This window comes from Calonectris borealis, chromosome 21 (assembly GCF_964195595.1).
Source record: "Calonectris borealis chromosome 21, bCalBor7.hap1.2, whole genome shotgun sequence".
In the NCBI taxonomy this organism is placed as follows: domain Eukaryota; kingdom Metazoa; phylum Chordata; class Aves; order Procellariiformes; family Procellariidae; genus Calonectris; species Calonectris borealis.
Window position 1 is genome coordinate 1,603,655 of NC_134332.1, and position 21,087 is coordinate 1,624,741.

Here is a 21,087-nt window from a genome sequence, read left to right on the forward strand (position 1 = left end):
GATCCCAAGGCATAAGCAAAGGTAGGTCAGTGTTACCACAACAGTTCACTATGTTGAGGCTGGTTTGGGTGTTAAGAAAAAACAAAGTTAGTCTCCACGCACTCAGTAAGATGGATTGACTGAATTAATAACAAAACCATTAATGGCTTTTCCTGCAATTCCTCCTCCAGTGGAAATATCTTAACCCCACATGCATGTATGAACATCATTCTCAACCAAGATCTGTAGAAGAGCACTTTGGTACCTAACATTTAAAGCAAACTTACTGAGCTAATGAAATAACTTACTGCAAGAGTGAAAAAAAACCAAAACCCCAAAACTGCTTCCTTTCCCCTTCCTCACCCCACCTCATCTACTGTACTGTTCATTTTTTTTGTGCTCGTGCCCCAGAAATGGCATTAGGACTGGAAGCCTGACAACTCTTTCTGCCAAGTGTGGCTGCACTTTTTCAAACAGAGTACTTAAATCTAACAAACTGTCAGCGACAAGCCCACGTACTGACAGAAGGGGCTCAAGAGGCTGCCCAGCACAGAATACACAGAAAGCCACTTTGTTGATGAATGGTGACTGACCCTACTTGAAAAAGAACAGACTGGTCCTTGGTTCAGGTTTAGTCATACTCTCCCCTCCACCAGGACAACTGCTATTGAGTCTGATTAACTGGAGAGAAAGTCCTATCCCAAGACAGAGGTGTATTAGTTGAAAAGACATATTACAAGTTACCTTTGCTGTTCTTGAATTGTATTTTATTTTTCAGAGTTACAAGAATTTACAGAGGAAGCATTTGTGCCTTACGTTGCTTCTGTCACAGACACCTAGTCTTTGGGTTTTTCTTGAAACTTTGCAGATTTCCACACTGTCCTTAATATTTACATTTACTGCCAGACTCAGCTTTGTATAGTTTGCACTGCATGAAAACAGGCATAAGCTAGAGAGCTGTACTTAAAATGTACTATTTTTTGCTGCAAGACAAGCAAGCCTGGAAAACTTGGTGACCTCGCAGCTCTCCCCTCCATTGGCTCATAGAAATGTTGAGTCTAAAGAAACTGAATGCTTCTGCAGCAAATGTTTTAAAGAGCCTGATTTTAACAAAAACCCTCTGAGAGAGGAAAACAATCATAAAACCTGGCAATAAGACACGGCAGAACACCATGAAGTTTGCAGGCTTTTAACTTCTGCCCTAGCCTCTGAAGACAAGCAGGTATTTCTCACGTGACAGACAAAACACGCTCATACAATGGTTAGTCAGGATGCTGTCAGGCACTTAGTCACTTGCTCAAATAAGCCTCAATATTTTTCCCCCACAGAAACAACATTTAATATTTATAAAAGCAAAAACAGGACCAGCAAGACCAAGTCAACAAGAAATTTAATGCACTTTCATTGCAGTGCTTCACCTGTCATAGAATGTGTATACACCACACCTCAAAAGTGTGCAAACTTAACCTCCCTGATGCAGCTGGGGAAGGCAGAACAAGACTCTTACAGATGAAACCCTGCCAAGTGCCCAAATGGAGTAAAACTTCTGGTGAATCAGATGAGAAAAATTCAAGCAAGGCTAAGACGAACAAACCCACAAGGCACAACAATGGAAACTCCCAAGGCAAAGAGCAAAATGCCTTACTAGGAAAAGGGTCACAAGGAATTCTGATCCTTGAGTTTCCCGTAATGTCTATTTTGCTATGGCAGGATGTGAATCACTTAATTAGTTCATTAAACTTTCTCCAGCTTATATCTGGCAGGTTCTCTTAAATTTAGCAGCTTCTCCAATTTACTGAAATTACTACATGTGAAAGGTGCCATATTATTATCCTAAAAAAACCCAAGTAAAAATTCATTAAGCATGTCATGCAAAGTTGAAATTCACTCTAACGGATTGTAGGAAAAAAGCTCTTTTCTGTACAATCACGAATGCTGCCACATCTTCCAGTTCAAACACTGCCTTCCTAATGTGGATGTTCATTTACCAGCTCCCAAACTGAAACCAGCTTCTTACATAAACCATTTAAACACCTTTAAGTGATAGCAATTTTAGGGTCACTACCCACTAGTTTGATTCCGCTTGCAACAAGACAGATTTTATGGACCCAAAGCAAAAATAACTAAGCATTTGGAACGAATATCTTTTTTACTAGAGACATTTCGGAGAAATTAAACTCCTTGCATAACATTTCAGGCTGGATTCTACCTCAAACCTCCTTGTAGCAATTTCCCAGTAAGCTCCATTTCTTTGAGCTAACTGTGAGGACAACCACATTCTGACTTTTTTTTGCCCCTGCAATAAAAATTGGAGTGTTGATTTGTTTCACCCAGCATCAGGTAAAGGAGATTTGCCAAACTGGAGGTAAACTCTTAGGAACACGGTTCTGAGCCTGTACATCAATTGCAATTATGCATGAAGTGTGTAACTACTAAAGAGATTAGGTTAGCTCAGCTCCTATTAAGGCAACAGAGTCGGTGGCAGTTATAGGTGTATTCAACACTCCTAGCATGCTGGATTTCTTACGGCAGTTTCTGTTACAGATTCAGAAATGCCACTCATTTTCTAAGTCCTCAGAAAACCACTGCAAAGAAAATGACAGGGACTTAGGCTGAGCCCCACTTTATAATTTGGAGCTCCAGACTATCTCAGGTCCTACTGCATTTGTGCTGCCTCATGGTTTAGCAGGAAGGAGTAGAACAGTGAAGAGTATTGGTAAAAATCTATCTCCTCAGCTCAGTGTTACTTTCTGCAAAGCTACAGGCTGAACTTCAAGGTAGAAGTGACCTTACACCATGTTCATTTATATTCTGTAAACAGGTAGTTCGGTTTTGTCATTCGTTTGGTTGTTTGGGTTTTTTTTTTTTAAATGTGAAGCATTAATGACAATCTGTGAGGCTCACTGGTGTTCAGCAACACAGATAAACACAGAAGCTTTTTTTATTTGATATTTTCATGGCCATCTTGTTGCCCCTTGAAAAGCTTTACCAATTGTTTCCACACTACTGCAATATCCAGCTCAGAGACTCCTATGCATACCACAAATCTCTTCGGTAGTTTAACACACACCAAATAGACACCTCATCTTTAAACATGTGGGCAGATCTTAATCTTTTTCAAAGAAGCATTTAGAGAGATTAGAGTAAACTGTTTTTAAACATTATTTTTCTCAAATCAAGTGAGAAAAAAGGTAAAAAGGTAAAAAAAGCAGGGGAGGGGTTCTTACACAGCTTCCATCTCCAAGTCATCCTCATCATCTTGAGAAAGCTGTAGGTAAGGGTTGTCTGATGCTGGACGGAACTTGTACCCAGTGAGGACAAAGAACACAAGTGTGGCCATTTCATCTAGCAGCTGCAAGTGAAAACACAAGATTGAAGTTCAGTCCTGGAATCCTTCATGGTCATGAAACATTTCTCCTCATTCATAAGATTCAAGATTTAATGGCCAAGAAGTCTGTGCCATAGCAGAAATAACAAAGCAATTCCTGTCCTGTTATCATTAATCCCATGCTAACGGCTGTCAAACCCTTTGTTCTTTCAGCTTTCCCTGTCACTTTAAATACAGTTACAGTTCTAGCCATCACTCCAGTGCTTTTAAATAACTACGGCAAGACTTGGCTTTTAACTGGGGGGGGCAGGAATCATCCCTACATTGTTTGGTATTTTCAACAGTTAATGTATTCCAAAGACTCCCTGCACAGTTACTTGGATTATATGTTAAGAAACCAAGTATTTAAAAGTCACTAGGCAAATAAAGCCTGTAGATGGAAGAGCAAAAGCCTATTTCACTGGCTCCCTGGGGCCTCAATTACACACGGCAAACCTGACTAATTTTTTTCTCCTTTCTATGTTCTTGATTAATTTCCTTCAGACATTTTTAAATTGAAAGACTAAAAATCAATAATGCAATTACTTTCAGACATCTCATGTATAATCCAGCAGCCTTGCTGGACAAACATAAAACTAAAAATATATTCCTGCCACTTTAGGCACATCAGTGATAGAAATCAGGAGACAGGGTGCAGCACTGTGCTCCAAGATGTTCCACTACAACGTGAGGAACGATTTATGGATTTTTTTTTTTCCTGGTGCAGTTATATTTAAAGAATAGTAAAAAAAGAAAAAAAAAATCAAGGAATGGATGTATTTTCCTTCGCTGGCAAATACCTGGTACAGCCATTTCCACTGGAATGGAACAGCAATCTTTATGAGAATTGCAATGATCCGTGTGAAGTAAATGTAACACACAATCTGGGAAGGAAAAGGAGAAAGCATGATGAGAACAATAGCACCATCCTTATAGAACCTCTTTTTCCAGAGAAATAGCTCAAGCAATTCCCAGGCAACTCATCATGTCAGATTAGCCTTATTATGCTCCTTGATAAACATGGCAGATATAGGCTGAGGGCTCTGCTGCTTGTTGAACATCCAAATGACTCAAACTATTGCTAACGTATTTAAGTTATAGCAGGAAAATGCTTTAAGTGTTAGGATTTTGTAGAACTTGAAAAATCAAGATTGTAATTTATTACTCCTACCACTTAAAAGAGTCTGAAATGAGGCTGTTGGAAATCATTAAGAAGCCTATGCTCTCTTGGGAGGTATGCTCATGGCTCCCACTGACTTGATCAGAAACTGCACACATGCATCTCAAGGCACCATTTGGTCCCAAGTTTAATTTTTAGCAAGTTTACAGTACGTTATTCAAGCCCATCAATTCAACTGGCAGCTCAAGCTGTCTCCAGAGGAAATTAGTAAGCGTTACAAATAGCTGGAACCAATTTAAAGATAGAAGGATGCAACCACTAGGAAAAGAAGGGAAATTGCTTTGAGGATTGTAACCCAGTTGACCAAGATGCCAAAGCACAGCACTGCCACAGAACTAGGAACATCACCACCACATCCACCAGCTATAGCAGCTTCCAACAAGTAATCCAGCAAAAGACTTGAATGGCTTTTAAGTGCTCTGTATGCATGCGTACATGTGTTTTACTTACCATAACATAGTAATGTCTGAAAAGCTTCAGCTTTGCTAGGTTAATGGCAGCTATCAAGAGAACACAAAAGTCCATCAGAAAATTGTTAAAATGAGACGGAGTTTCTTTTGATGCTTGTCTGCAAGGTAGGCAAGTGGTCAAAACTAGGACTCAGGTAATCCCAGACTAGAAGGATTTGTCCCACAGCCTGTCGGGCGCTCTGAGGAGTGCCAGTCTGGCTTGTCTACATACTGGGCAACTCCTAGGCTGGGGTGAATGCCCACTGAGGCAACTCAGTGACATCACCTTTATGCTAAATTTTATATGCACACACTCTGCAATATAGAGCCTTCCTCTAATGCTTATATGTACATAGCCAACTCCATACTGTCACCTCACTCTTGCCAGAAGGGCCATGCCACTTGACACTGTCTCCTAGAAGATTCATACCTTTTCTAGAGTACTTCCTGACCTGCTCTGCGCCTTCAGGTGACTTGAGCGACTTTGAGGTAACCACAGCTCTGGGAACCACTGCATCTTGTTGAACTGCAGCAGGAGTATTTTACCATCCACGCAGTATCCTCTATCATGCGTGGCTCAGTCACAACTTACAAGTGAAATGGGAAGTCATACTAAATAGTTCTCATGGCAAATGCATGTGTTTCAGTCACAAACTGTGTTAGCTAAGGCCCCAGGCTAACCTTTGTTTATTGGATAGATTACATCAGCTCTTGAGGAACAGAGCAGATACTCATGTGAACCAGCAGAGGTCAACAACTGATGGTACAGCTGTCAACTCTGGTTTGAGAGTCAAGAGGTGCAGCAGGATTACAAATACGGACTACTGGTGCTTTTGTGACAACATGAGAGGCAAAGAGTCTAAGACATGTTGACAGCATAGAGAGATGCAATTTAGAGACAATGAACATAAGTTGCCAGTTAGAAAATACTGCCACATACTTACCGGTATCCCTCCAAGCCCTCCTTATATATATATTTTTTTAATCATATATGGAAGTGCAACACATTGTGCTGAAGTTCACCTGCACTCCCTCACAGAAATCACCCACTGCAAAAAGCAGATTTATAAAAGGCTGCATGTATTTGCATATAAGGTCTTCCAGGTCCACAACAGTGCAAAATACAGTATTAGACACCAGGAAGAAGAGGGCTAATAGCTACCAAAAAAATGCTTCACTTCCTATGACAAAAACAATGAAGCTTTTTTTATGGAAAGGCAATATCAAATGCACCACTCAAACTGTTACAGGTTCCCACTACAGTGAAGACAGGCAACGTTCTGTTATAAACCTACTTTGTATAATCTAGAGATCAAGAGTCACTTTCCAAAACTTACCTTTAGTGTTCCAGGAAAACCACTGAAAGCTACAAACACCTTGAGAGAGATACAAACCCTCCTCCAGCAGACATACTATAAACAACAGCACCTGACTAACACAAGGCATAAACTGCCTGAGAAGTGGATAAAACTAAGCTAAGAGTAGTTCTGATTTAGTGCTGGCTAGTGGCTTGGACACATTTCCAAATGGTATGTTTAACTTTTGATAGAGCACAGGGCATGTCAGTAAGAGAAAGCAGAGCCAGATCTCAAGAGGAAAAAAGCAAACCGTATTTGTGAAGGAACACCAAGTTTGTTTCCATGCAGCTAAAGCTCATACTGTGCAACACTCATCTGAACAGCAGTCAAGCTGGGTTGGCTTTGGGCAAGACTGTGCTCATGGAGGCAGTCTTATGGCACAGTACGTCAGAGGAACACTAGCTCTCAGTTTTGGGAGGGTGCTCCCTTCTGGACTGCAATATGAAACACTGAACGTAGAATAGCATCTACTTTGCAACACACAGTTCTGGACTCCAGAAAGCAATGCCCAAGCTCTAGACTTGCATCTGTAGAGTACCAGCAGTGAAGCACAGAGCACTTCACTGGGCAACAGATGGCAAGATTTGGAACTGCTAGAACAAGAATCTAACTAAATCCTTGGTAGCTAAATCAGCCCTAAGACATTGGTTTAGCTACTTCTCCCTCATTTCTGTCCCTCACAAAAGCTAGTTTCCCACATTTAAATAGCAAAAACTGAGGGATTTTCATGGGTCTAGTGCTCTACCAGATAACCTAATGTTGAAAGCTTTTCATAATACAGTTGGAGAAAGATTAAAGCGTGTAAATATGCAGGGCAAGCTCATTAAATCGTGAAGCAGGGAAGCAATATTGTCCTATTTAAAGGAGAGATACATTAAGTGTGACCATGAAAATCTTGTGATTTACCACACACCGGTTGGTACACAGAAGGATCTATTTTGAACTCAACGCATTCATCTTCAAGAACTGCCACCAACTGGTGCAATGACAGGCCATGACAATTACCAGGCTTTGTAGTTAAAGGAACACCAACTCAACAGCTGTGATTCAAACTGCCAGTCCATCAACGCTTTACAGTCAACAACCGAGTGAGCTGGGGAGTCATTTCTGTGGGATTCATGCAGTGCATAGGAGGAAAGGATAGTGAAGCCAAAGATCTGGCTGCCAACTGAAGTGTCACAATGCCACCTCTCCCAACTGTCGGAGCTCAAGATCTCAAGATCTCACCTACTCATCATGATAATCAATACCAAAGAGTCATAGGTTGGTACATCCAGATATCTAGAATGGCTGAGCATAGGAAAGAAGGGTGCAGGGAGGGAAAAAAAAAGACAATCACCACCAAGTAGAAAGACTGAAGAGCCACCTCTGGAAGCTGGCTTGCTTATTTATCACAACTAGGTGCTCTCCTCTAGCTGCCTCAACTTCAGGGGTACATCCCTCCACTATCAGACACTAAAGTCAGTATTAATGCACATCTACAAAATTCTGCCAGTTTTCTTAAACAGCTCAAAGTTACAGCACACACTGTTCTGGAGAAAGTCTAAAATCATCATTGCTTGGCATCAGCAGCCTGCGAATTGCTTTTTCACAGGCTGAATGTGCTCCAAGCAGTAACACTTGAGTCTTGCTATGCTGGACACTTTAAGACTTCAATTCACCTTAGCCTGGCAGTCCAGACACTGACAGCAACACTTGCAAGAAGAGAGACTAGGCCAGCAGCTGTCACTTACAACGTGAATCACTTGCGGCCCCAACCTCTAAATCTGTAATTACACAGCAGCAATCACAGCATGCAGTAAAGGTTGGGTAAATTTATGTTTCAAGTATGATAACCATACTTCAAGGAACAGTACTTCACTACAGAGAAGGTTAAAAAACAACAAAACAAAAGAAGCAAAAAACATTAGAGACTTTCTACCAAAGGTTTTACAAATTAATTCATATTTGTGTTCCACCTCTTTCACAGAGTAATTAAAAACAAAAGCCATCCTCCAAGAAAGTTTTATAACATCTATACCTTGCTTCCCTCAGTTTTCCCTCTCTATCACTATTTGCTTTAACAGCTTATGCTTGCAATAGCCTGATCTGCATCGATCAAAAGATAGCATACCATACAATTTTGATAATCAGTCTCTTTTTCAGATTGCCCCCGTGCTAATTTCAAATGCTGAGACAACCTATAAGATGGGGAAAAAAAGTCAGACCATCCACTACAGCCTTGCACACCATCAGACGATAGCTTCTTGATGACTAAATCTGACCTTTTTAGAATATGTATGTAATAACAAGAGGACTGCAGCCGAGGGCATAGGGAGCTCAAGCCCTGATAATATAGTATACAAACCATAACGCATCTTGAGTGAACATGCTGAAGTACAGCTAAGAGTATTTCTACAGTGCTTTGCATGCTATACTAACTCTGGTGCATTTGAGATGCTATATGTGCCATTACCAAATAGTAAATGGAAGTCTACTATTCGCCCCCCTCTCCGCTCCCAAGAATGAAGGCATGCATGTAGATCTAGATCTCGAAAAGCAACTCCAGGAGCAGCTCTGAGAAGTATGGCCCTATAATCTCTACTCTGCTTAAAAGCATTCCTATACCAGAAAGAAGAGGTCAAGCAAACAGATACAGCAACTCTCAGTGTCATGCATGAGAAGGTGGCACAGATTAGTTAATGTTGAATATTCTGAAACACATTAGCCATTTGGCACAAAAGTTCCCCACCAGGGTCAGAGGAATGTCCAAAGTACAGCATAAGCAATGTACCTCCAACACACAATTGCTACATCAACCCTGGATAGCTATCTAGGGCGCCTGGAAGTGGTACACTGGAACATAATAGGCCTATTTCATTTCTCAGCATTTCCCAACTCTCCAGTGCTATCCATTGAGGTCTCAACACTTAAATCACTAAGCTTTATCTCAAGGTTTGAGATGCCCATGTACTGCCTCAAGCATGTTTACCCCTGCGCTACCCCCTCCTCCTCGCTGGAGAGCTGCGGAGGTGTTTTAGCATGGGTCTCCACGGAGCCATCGCCTCCAGCGTCTGCTGAGCTCAGCTAAGCAGAGGGTGTTCTGCACCACGCAGGACCAACCTCTTTGTTCACTGCATTTTCACAGTACAGAAGCAGGAAGACACTGAATACAGCAAATGGTTTTTCCTGACATGGGGGCAAGCATGAAAGCATTAATCATCATTTGCCCACTGCACAGCACACAGGGAATGTTGCCTGGGAGCCACACACTGCGATGTATTTCCCTCAATTCTGCTGCCAACTATGACATGCTGCAGTGCTTCAGGAAAATAGCTAACCGTTCGTGATCAGACTGCACTGAATTTCACATCTCTCATCACACACACAGAGGTACAAGCAGAACAAAAACTGCAGTGGTGTTTCCAGCCCTCCGTTCCTCCCTCAAACAACAGATGACATGATACACAAGAGTGGGTTATGAGACTTGAGAGGTCCAGTGACCAAGAACTTTGAGTTTCAAACAAAAATAAGCAAGTTCACTACAACATACTCCCTCTCTTTCTTTTCTCATGATGCCTGTAAACAAGACAGTGGTAGTTGAGCAGCTTTCCAGCCCAAACAATTCTAGCTCAGTTTGCAAGGCTGATTTCCTTAAACCTGCAAGCAAGATATTTGTAATGCAGATCTAGAAATGGACAGAGAGCACGCTCCCATCTGAAAGAATAGTGACAGACCAAAGAGCTGCAGCTAGGCACTTGCTTAAGTCTGAAGGTGGAGATTTCAAAAGGGGAAGAAAAAAGCTTCTAAAAATGGGACGTTTACGCCCACTGCTGTGCAAGATAAGAAGCCTGTGTAGGTCAGATATTTTGCTTTAGAGTTAAAGATCACCTTCAAGGGAAAAAAAGCAAACAACCAGGCAGCTCAAACTCAGCTGTATCACTGTGCCATGCCTATCTTCGCTAGCAAGCCACAGTATCTGTGCATGTAAGGTCTCCCTGGATAATTATGGCTTTAGACCCATTCCTCTAGTTTTCCCACTTTAGAAAATAATCTCAAAAAAAAAATCAAGTTTAAATGACCATTAGCTAGTGACTCCAAATCATTGTTACTTATAACGAGCCTTTTTAATAATTGTACATTGCTAATACAAAGGCCTATGGCAAGGACAGCTGTAACAGACTAAAAGACCAGTAGTCCGACCAGTCTTCTGCTTCATTTCCAGTCTAGTCACGCTGCAGTCATGGCTGCACTTGACCCAAGGGAGTGCTATCTAATAAACAGGTTGTGAAGTAGCTGGAACAGGACAAGACAGACACAGTCAGGAAACACCACCAGGATACTGAGCCATGAAGTCCTAGAGTTCTTAGTTCTAATAGAATCATAGAATCATACAGGTTGGAAAAGACCTCTAAGATCATCATGTCCAACCGTCAACACACCATGCCCACTACACCATGTCCCTGAGGGCCTCATCTACACGTCTTTTAAATACTTCCAGGGATGGTGACTCCACCACTGCCCTGGGCAGCCTGTTCCAAGGCCTGACCACTCTTTCAGTAAAGAAATTTCTCCTAATGTCCAATCTAAACTTCCCTTGGCGCAACTTGAGGCCATTCCCTCTCGTCCTATCGCTGTTACTTGGGAGAAGAGACCAACACCCACCTCGCTACAACCTCCTTTCAGGCAGTTGTAGAGCGCGATGAGGTCTCCCCTCAGCCTCCTCTTCTCCAGGCTGAACACCCCCAGTTCCCTCAGCCGCTCCCCATCAGACTTGTGCTCCAGGCCCTTCACCAGCTTCGTTGCCCTTCTCTGGACACGCTCCAGCACCTCCATGTCCTTCCTGTGGTGAGGGGCCCAAAACTGAACACAGTATTCGAGGTGCGGCCTCACCAGTGCCAAGTACAGGGGCACAATCACCTCCCTGCTCCTGCTGGCCACACTATTCCTAATACAGGCCAGGATGCCGTTGGCCTTCTTGGCCACCTGGGCACACTGCCGGCTCATGTTCAGCCGGCTGTCAACCGGCACCCCCAGGTCCTTTTCCTCCGGGCACTTTCCAGCCACTCTTCCCCAAGCCTGCAGCGTTGCCTGGGGTTGTTGTGGCCCAAGTGCAGGACCCGGCACTTGGCCTTGTTGAACCTCATGCAGTTGGCCTCGGCCCATCGATCCAGCCTGTCCAGGTCCCTCTGCAGAGCCTTCCTACTCTCCAGCAGATCAACACTCCCGCCCAGCTTGGTGTCATCTGCAAACTGACTGAGGGAGCACTCGATCCCCTCGTCCAGATCATTGATAAAGATATTGAACAGGACCGGCCCCAGTACTGAGCCCTGGGGAACACCGCTCGTGACCGGCCGCCAACTGGATTTAACTCCGTTGACCACAACTCTCTGGGCTCGGCCGTCTAGCCAGTTTTTTTTACCCAGCGAAGAGTGGACCTGTCTGAGCCGTGAGCCGCCAGCTTCTCTAGGAGAACGCTGTGGGAGACAGTGTCAAAGGCTTTACTGAAGTCCAAGTAGACCACATCCACAGCCTTTCCCTCATCCACTAGCGGGTCACCTGATCATAGAAGGAGATCAGGTTGGTCAAGCAGGACCTGCCTTCCATGAACCCGTGCTGGCGGGGCCTGATCCCCTGGTTGTCCCAGACATGGCTCGTGAGCGCCCTCAAAACGAACTGCTCCATGATCTTCCCTGGCACCGAGGTCAGGCTGACCGGTCTGTAGTTCCCCGGATCCTCCTTCCGGCCCTTCTTATAGATGGGCGTCATATTGGCGAGCCTCCAGTCGTCCGGGACTTCCCCAGTTAACAGGACTGCTGGTAAATGATGGAGAGTGGCTCGGCAAGCTCCTCCGCCAGCTCCCTCAGTACCCTCGGGTGGATCCCATCCGGCCCCATAGACTTGTGAGCGTCCAGGTGGCAAAGCAGGTCGTTAACTTCATCCTCTTGAATTATGGGGGTTTATCCTGCTGGTCATCCTTGTCTTCCAGCTCAGGGGGCTGAGTACCCTGAGGATAACCACTGTGACTACTAAAGACTGAGGCAAAGAAGGCGTTGAGTACCTCAGCCTTATCCTCATCCTTGGTGGCAACGTTCCCCCCCGCATCCAGTAGAGGATGGAGATTCTCCTTGGCTCTCCTTTTGTCATTAATATACTTGTAAAAACATTTTTTGTTGTCTCTCACGACAGTGGCCAGGTTGAGTTCTAGCCGGGCTTTTGCCTTTCTAATTTCCTCTCTGCACGACCTAACGAGATCCCTGTACTCTTCTTGAGTTGCCTGCCCCTTCTTCCAAAGGTGATAAACTCTCCTTTTTTTCCTGAGTCCCAGCCAGAGCTCCCCGTTCAGCCAGGCCGGTCGTCTTCCCAGCCTGTTCTTCTTACGGCACATGGGGACAGCCCGCTCCTGCGCCTTTAAGGCTTCCTTCTTGAAGAACGTCCAGCCTTCCTGGACCCCTTTGCCCTTCAGGACTGTCTCCCAAGGGACCCTCTCGACCAGTGTCCTGAGCAGGCCAAAGTCCGCCCTCTGGAAGTCCATGGTAGCGGTTTTGCTGGCCACCCTCATTACTTCACCAAGTATCAAGAATTCTACCATTTCATGGTCGCTAAGCCCAAGCCGGCCTCCGACCACCACATCTCCCACCAGTCCTTCTCTGTTCGTGAACAGCAGGTCAAGCGAGGCACCTCCCCTGGTGGGCTCGCTTACCAGCTGCGTCAGGAAGTTATCCTCCACACACTCCAGGAATCTCCTCGACTGTTTCCTCTCTGCCGTGTGGTATTTCCAGCAGACGTCCGGAAAGTTGAAGTCCCCCACGAGAACAAGGGCTAGCGACTGGGAGACTTCTGCCAGCCTCTTGTAGAATATTTCGTCTGCCTCCTCGTCCTGGCTAGGTGGTCTATAACAGACTCCCAGCAGGATATCTGCCTTGTTGGCCTTCCCCCTCATCCTTACCCGCAAGCACTCGACCTCGTCATCACTACCATCGAGCTCTAGACAGTCGAAGCACTCCCTAACATACAGGGCTACCCCACCGCCTCTCCTTCCTCGCCTGTCCCTTCTGAAGAGCTTATAGCCATCCATTGCAGCACTCCAGTCGTGAGACTCATCCCACCACGTTTCCATGATGGCGACTAAATCATAGCTACCCCGCTGCACAATGGCCTCCAGCTCCTCCTGTTTGCCGCCCATGCTGCGTGCATTGGTGTAGATGCACTTGAGCTGGGCTGCCGATTTCTCCCCCGACATTGGCGTGCGGTCCCTAGGCTCTTCTCTAGTGAGCCTGGTTTTACCCCCTTCCCCCTTCAAACCTAGTTTAAAGCCCTCTCGATGAGCCCCGCCAACTCATACGCGAGAATCCTCTTCCCCCTGTGAGACAGCTGAACTCCGTCCGTCGCCAGCAGGCCCGGTGCCATGTAAACCTCCCCGTGGTCAAAGAAGCCAAAATTCTGCCGATGGCACCAGCCCCTGAGCCACGTGTTGATCCGATGAGTTTTCCTGTTCCCTTCGGTATTCCGCCCTGCCACTAAAGGGATCGAGGAAAACACTACCTGTGCTCCCAATCCTCCCACCAGTCGCCCCAGTGCCCTGAAGTCCCTTTTGATCCCTTCGGGACTTCTCTCTGCACCCTCCTCACTGCCAGCCTGTATAACCAGTAGCGGGTAGTAATCGGAGGCCTGCACGAGACTGGGGAGCTTCCTAGTAATGTCCTTCACCCAGGCCCCAGGGAGGCAGCAGACTTCCCTGTGGGATGGGTCTGGCCGACAAATTGGGCCCTCCGTCCCCCTCAGAAGGGAATCACCAACAACAATTACCCTCCTTTTTTTCTTAGCGGAGGCAGTTGTAATTTGTGGGGCTGGCTGCCTCACCTCGGGCAACCCCCTGGATGGGCCTTCATCTGCATCCTCGTTCGTCTGGCCCTCAAGTTCCAGAGCCCCATATCTGTTGTGTAGGGGCAACTGGGAAGGTTGAGGTGAGGGAGGCCGGGCGGGGGTTCGCCTGGCACCCCTAGCAGGGACCTGTGTCCATTCCCCCCCGTCGCCTGGGTCCCCTCCTTCTGCCTGGTGGCAAGAGGGCAGGGGTTCCTCCGCTTCTTGCGGAGCCTCCGTGTGCTGCCCTTGCCTCAGGGACGGCAGGGTGCAGCTCCACCAATCTATCTCCCTCTCCCACTCCCTGATGCTCCTTAGCCTCTCCACTTCCTCCTTCAGCTCTGCCACCAGGCTGAGCAGATCATCCACCTGGTCGCAGCGCACACAGGCGTCCTCTCTGCTGCCCCCCTGTACAAGGGACAGCCTCAGGCACTCCCTGCAGCCGGAGACCTGGATAGATGTGTGTTTGCGCAGGGGCTCCGTCTGGGTTGCCACGTTTCTCCTGGCGATGGCTTTCGGCCGAGCGGAAACCATGGCCAGGTCCTCTTCTGGGAGGCCGACGACCACGAGTTGAGTGAGCCTCTAGACGCAAGGAAGCAAAAATAATTTACCTTAGGTCTTTCTCACCAGCGAGAAAGTCACCAGAAGACTCAGTACCCAGAAAAACAGCTACTGAATTTATAGCATGTAATTCCCCAAGACACCCTATAAGTTAATGAAGTCTATGTGAGAGAACACGGAAAGCAGCCTTTGAGGTAATACTAGACAATAAATCCTAGCAAGCAATAGGCGGTCCAGCCGGAACTGTCTGCAGAAGATTCAGTCAGCTCTAACCACAGGACAGGCAGTGCAGCTGTTAAATTGCATATGAAAGGATCCAGTAGTTTTCACCACTTCATGAAAAAGAAAATCTTTATCTTTGGAAAAACAAAAAACAGGCTGGCGATTTTAGTTAGCACTGGTCCTATTTTTCTGATGAGAAGCTAAGACACTGTGCAGCACCTCTGCAGAACAGGGCCTCCAAGGGAAACCTACAGAGTTAAGTGCACGTGGTTCTAGTCAAGACCATTTATAAGCCTAACGTGAATGATTTTACCTTATTACAGTGCAACCATACCACTTTTGGTTTTCTCAACCAGGCACAGTAGCAGCATGACATCATGAGGTAACATTCTGCTTCTGGCATCACATTGCTATTCACTCGCTCCCCATGGGCTCCTATCAACAGCCTCTAAATACTCTAACCACATTGTATTTCACAAGTGAGTCCCAGCACTGTGGCTATCCTGCCCACAATCTGGTGCCTATGTTTTCCCTGAAACTTTTTTTCCTCAGTTTCTTTTATTATTAGCGTAGCATAACACACCTGCTAAGTCCCTCTCAACACACAATTATTGAACTTGCAGGATCTGCACAAGGAAGCATGGTAATGGCAGTAGGTGATCCACAAGCAACATCCATGATAAAGAGCACCATTACCCATGGAGAACACCACAAAACAGAGGACTAAGAACAGTCCTTAGGGGCTATTGTGCGTATCACTGACTAGCTATAGAGACACAACCAGTCCTTCTCAGATCACCATTTTCTTTTACCTCCATTATACACTACAACACATCCTTCAGAACTGCTTGGTTTTACATAGATCTGGATTCCACCCATCAGGATGAACAGCAGACAGGTCCAGAGTCTATGCTGAACAACACCCTTGATGTTGGCCACCTTACTTTTCTCCTTCACTCAGTATGTTTTGAAGTTAAACAAACTCCATAGCACCATCTTGTGATAAGAACCATCAAGTGCAAAGTAGGGACGGGGTGATCACCCGAGGCCACACAGATCTAGAGGGTTTGTCTCAGTTAGGAGCACTAGCTGCTGAGTGCTCAGCGTCAGAAGAGTCAAACTCCATTGCCACCCAGCAGTTCTGCCTTAGTTACAGGAAAGCTGACCTCTATTTGCCATCACATGCGGTGGCTTCAGCTAAGAAGCAGGCCTTACGTATGTGAAGTCCTCAGTTCAGAAGAAAGGGACTGCTTCAAGGAGTGTCTAAATTTAAGATGACTTTGTGACAGTAAGAGCATAAATACTCCAGAACATATGCTCAGTGGACAAGGTAAAACAAATTCAACAAATTCAGTGAATGTCACTGAACCCATGTGAAGACACTGATCGGAAAGCTACCAATAACATTCATTTTACATTATCAACACTAACCTCTTACATTGGTTTCTTTCAGAAATTAGTATTTCCCTCCCTTTAGGTTTGGAGTGGGATTTTTTTTGTGTGTGTATGGTTGTTGTTTGGTTTTTTTAAACAAATTTGAATCTCAAAAAAATGCTGGGCTCACTTTCATTATTGTTTAATTTTAACAGATAGCAAGAAAAGACCTAATCTGTGGTCTGCACAGAGCTGAGTTCAGTACCCAGCCTTTTACTTCACCTACTAGACCACAGAGGCAATCTGCACTGAAATGCGAGTGTCTCAGTGGAAGCCAGGAAATGGCTAGAAGAAGTGTCCAGGGGAGGCTATCTCCAGAAAGGAGAGACCAGAGTTAAGGGATAAGACTGGGTTGAAAAGATGTTGCCAACAAAGGCCTTTCTACAAATAAAACTTTCAAGGAGAGTAAGCCATCAAATGACAGAATATTGAAATGGCTGCCTGCTTCCAAGGAAGCCAGTGCTATGTTCTGTGGCTTGCATCTGCAGCCAACTGAGGAACTATTTCAGAAGTGAGCGGATAAGGCAGGAAAAGCACACACTACAGAAGCCATATTTGTGTTGGCTTTCCATCCATCATCTCATTTTCACTGCTGCAATAAACATAACTCGACTTTACACAAGCAGTCCTTTAAGCTGCTGTACAAACATGGACAAGTCAAGAACTGTGTTACATTGAATGCCAATTTATGTTTTATTTCATAATGAGGTTTTTCCCCTCTATTCTGGCAGGAACAGATTTCTGCAGAAACTGAAATAAGGGGGTCTATTTTGACTAATAGTCAGCAATTCTGGAATTCATTTTTAGTTCCGCTTCTGAACACTCGAGTCTGAGAAAATGCAGCAAATCTGTCACCATTATTTGCTCTAGATGTCGTGTCTAGCTTGAGCACTGAGTTGTGCAAGTACCAGAGAATGGGTTCCACGTATGAGTTCTGACAGTCAAAGCAATACATGAAAAAGTTCATTTTCCAAAAGCTATTCCCACAAGCCCACTGAGGAAAAGCAGCAGTGCGACAACAACAAAGTGTAGATTTGTAGTTTTAGTTTACATATTTTAAATTAGCACCATGTGTTTGAAATTCTAGCATTATCTTACAGCATGTAGCATAAACCGGAAAAAAATTACAGGTTACTTGCCTTTCCCATCTGTTGCTGAAGCCTCCTGTAAATGTCTTATTGACCTGAAAGATAAAAAAAGAGTAGATTAGCTATAATTTTTGCACTCCCTTTTCACTGCAGCCCTCTAAAACACTGACAAGTTTTGTTAGCTCTTTATGGCTGGGGTGTGCTCATAATTAACCATGCTTAGCGTGCTTGGCACTGCACGTATTTCACCCCCATCTCCCCAGCTTGCGCAGTTAGCTCAAGTATCTGTATCTCCTTGTGATTAAAGCCGATTGCCAAAGCCTACTTCAGCCTACAGAAAGCTTTGTGGGAGGGAGGGAGCAGAGTGAGAAACTGGGGCATTTTCCAGCACAATGCTTTCCACTTGTACAATTAAGCTGAGCTACTATTCAGAGTACTGCCAAGTATTTGGCATCTTACTGCTCTTTTAAGCTCTTTTCATTTAAATAGTTGATTACAGCTTACATGTCTACATAGGCAACTTATGTAACAGAAGCTACCCTGCAAGAATGTAAATTCAGGGCCAAGTCTTAGTCACCTTGCTCACATGAGTCATCCCACCAGCTGCAGTGACACTATCCAGATGAAAGAGGGGCAGGGTTTTACGTCCTGGGCTTCACTGCCAGTTTATATTGGTACCATGACAATGCAGGAACCCTGGTTGCACACTATGAACAGTTACAGGACAGCTCACCCAAACGCATCTGCTCTTCAGATACAGTTCCTTTATGGAAAGCAAGTTTTGTACCAGCATATCATTAGGTAGGACATACGGATTCTAGCATTAGGTATAAGAGCTGCGACTGTAAAAGTCACCTTTATCAGAGAAAATCAGAGTCTCTCTACAATTAAAGTTAATATTCCTGCAGTTTTATTTACCATACCCAAATGCTCTCGGAAGAGAGCATACCATACCCAAACCTCAGAAGAGCTGCAGCATTTTGACTGGAGTGGGGGAAGGGACAAGTGGGTAGTGCAAGTTTCTTGGAAGACATTTCCCAGCCTTGGCAGAAGGCCACCAAGACTGTGTAGGGTTTTGCCCTTATACAGAGGACAATTGGGAAGGTAAGGACAGCTGAAACCCACCCTCACAAGTCAAGCTGAAGCAACTTGTATGTGTGTCTTTACACACACACACGCATCATGAAGCAGTTCTTTGAAACACTCAGGAGTTACACACTCCAGAGTGATGACATGTTTACTAGACAGACATTTATATTCACTCTGCCTTTCAAGAAAAAATACTGGAGCTACTGGAGAAAAAGAAGAATATTCTGTGTTTACTAACCAAGGAGCCAGAAGCTCCTTCATATCCTCCTTTAAATCCAGCTGTTTATCCAATTAAGACTAAAATGAATTTAGAAGATAAATGTTCTGACTAACTGGCAAGAAGCAACAATTGTGTTTATCTGAATTATCTGTGTTTTGGTCGAGTTTTATATAATCAACATTATTCCTTGCCAAGTAGAGTGGAAGAGCGGGCAGGGAAATGCTCCCTGTGGGATTACTTCTTTTAAACAGTCAAGCAAAAATGCAGCAACTCTGCTTGAAGGCAGCACCGATCTTAGACAGCACTATTGTTTCAGAATTTAACAGCCTAGCTTCCAACCTCAGTCAGTAAAGCAAAATCCTGTTTCTCCATGTAAGAGAGTCAGAATTTCTGCAAAATCCCAATTTTCAAAAGCACCTATAGTCTGCGCTGTGCTGGCCACACTTAAATCGCCACCCACCTTACTTGTTTTGGGGATGTTAAAGTGGGGATAAGGTACCTTCCACAACACAAGATTGAAGTGTTAAGACTGATATAGTTTAAAAAAAATTTAACAGAACGCTTGACTCCAAAGGACTGACTTTTTTTGCTTTGGCAGTATCTTTAGTTCTAACTAGCAGCCAATGCTCATTAGTTCAGAAACAACTCAAGCTATGGGCTCAGAAACCACACAACACAGAGTGACTCACCATACCACTGGAAATAGGATAGCTCCACAACATAGCAAGTCCACCAGGAAGAGGATTTCTTTCCACAGTCCATATTCAGTTGTCCCCTCTTCTGTTGACTCTATGATAATGTATGCCACATTTGCCAGTACCTACAGGACAAAACATGCTTTATGGTTTCAGAAGCTTTCCAAGGAGATATTAGATGTGGGCTGCCAATTCAGCAAAAGCTGTCCCACAGTTGCAGAAAGAGCCCATTCAGTAACATCAATAATAATTCTGCAGCTCTATGTCAAGAAAGTCACACATTCAGCAGCGTCGTCACAGGATTTACAGATAAACCTGATTGGAACTTATTTCTGCCGACATTCAGGAAGTAGTCCTTTTCTGTTATGTACTATGCTGAATCTACTGTATCAGTAGAGATAAAAAGAGCAAAATCTATTTATAAAAATACAGAAACAGGATTCCACATATGCACAGATGGCAAACAGTCTAAATGCATTATTCTAAATTAAGCCAATCATTCAAACTGGTCATTGACCCCATTTTGTACTCCATACCGAGCTCTGTAAGACCCTCAAACACTGATTATATACTTCCAGTTTTGCAGCTGGGTAAGGGATTCCAATCAGAAAGGCAGAAAAGCTGTTCTGTCTACAACAAATAGAAGTGCTGCCCTTCCAATTTATTTCAGTTCCTGGAGTAAGAGACAAGCACTGATCACTTTGAACACACTGGGAAAGTTTCCTCAGACCCAATGGGACCTGTAAGTGTCGATTTTCCCCTTTTTTTTTTCTTAAGCCCATTCAGCAAGCATTTCAGAAGCGACAGCTTTCATTCAATTTCTCTGCTTAGTAGTTTAGTACTGTTTTGCAGCCCAAGTTTTGCCCCAGCATGAATATATCTACCTTATAGCTAGTTGTTCATTTGCTGACACTATGTGATCACCATTACCTCACACTCAATATAGGCAGAAAAGTGCGGAAAATTACAGCAGTAACTTCTGGTGCAGGAAATTCCAGCTCAACTGAAGTTGTAATCAATAGGCTTATACAAGCAGTAACTATGCAATATTTTGTGATGGATTCACAGCCTTTTACAGTTTCCACAAGCAGCTCTCCCACAAGATAGTAAGTATTGACACAGCTCAGTCCTCACCTGAAGTGGGATGACAATCATAAAAATTTTTTTGTCTTTATCTGACAGGATGTGTTTGATGAAAGCCCAGCCTGTGCCAATAAGGGCAATAGTGATGAACAGAAGAGCACCCTTCAGTCTGAAAGAGAAACAGATACTGCAGTGAGAGACTTTATTTTTTCACACTTCCTCTTCTGCCCAGGTTCTCTCCTACAGTCAGTAAAGCCACAAACCCAAACAAATGCCTTGCTATTCATACTTTTGGCAAGTGCTTATCCTACAACAGTGAAGCAGATGTACTCGCTTAGAGCTGTGTATCACATAGCAATGTTACACTTCATTCACAATTGTCAATACATGCAATCTTTTCCTGGGGGAGTCACCCATTCACCATCGTGAACAGGAGAAAACGCTGGCAGCTGCACCCTCTTACCATTCACACCAAGAGCAAATTAGATACTTAAATATTAGTATGAACAAAGAAAAGCAA

The 21,087-nt window shown here is 44.4% G+C and overlaps 1 protein-coding gene across 2 annotated transcripts in view; it reads right to left on the reverse strand.

The window, feature by feature from the left end:
• Positions 1–21,087, reverse strand: part of GPR107 (G protein-coupled receptor 107) — a 40,198-nt gene that overhangs the window by 4,304 nt on the left and 14,807 nt on the right. For both annotated transcript variants that reach the window (XM_075170246.1, XM_075170247.1), the window contains exons 12-17: positions 20,619–20,736; positions 19,479–19,609; positions 17,532–17,575; positions 4,977–5,026; positions 4,147–4,230; positions 3,207–3,331 (exon numbers count right to left, since the gene is read on the reverse strand). In XM_075170246.1, coding sequence (XP_075026347.1) covers positions 3,207–3,331; positions 4,147–4,230; positions 4,977–5,026; positions 17,532–17,575; positions 19,479–19,609; positions 20,619–20,736 — 552 coding nt within the window. The remainder of the gene's footprint in view (positions 1–3,206; positions 3,332–4,146; positions 4,231–4,976; positions 5,027–17,531; positions 17,576–19,478; positions 19,610–20,618; positions 20,737–21,087) is intronic.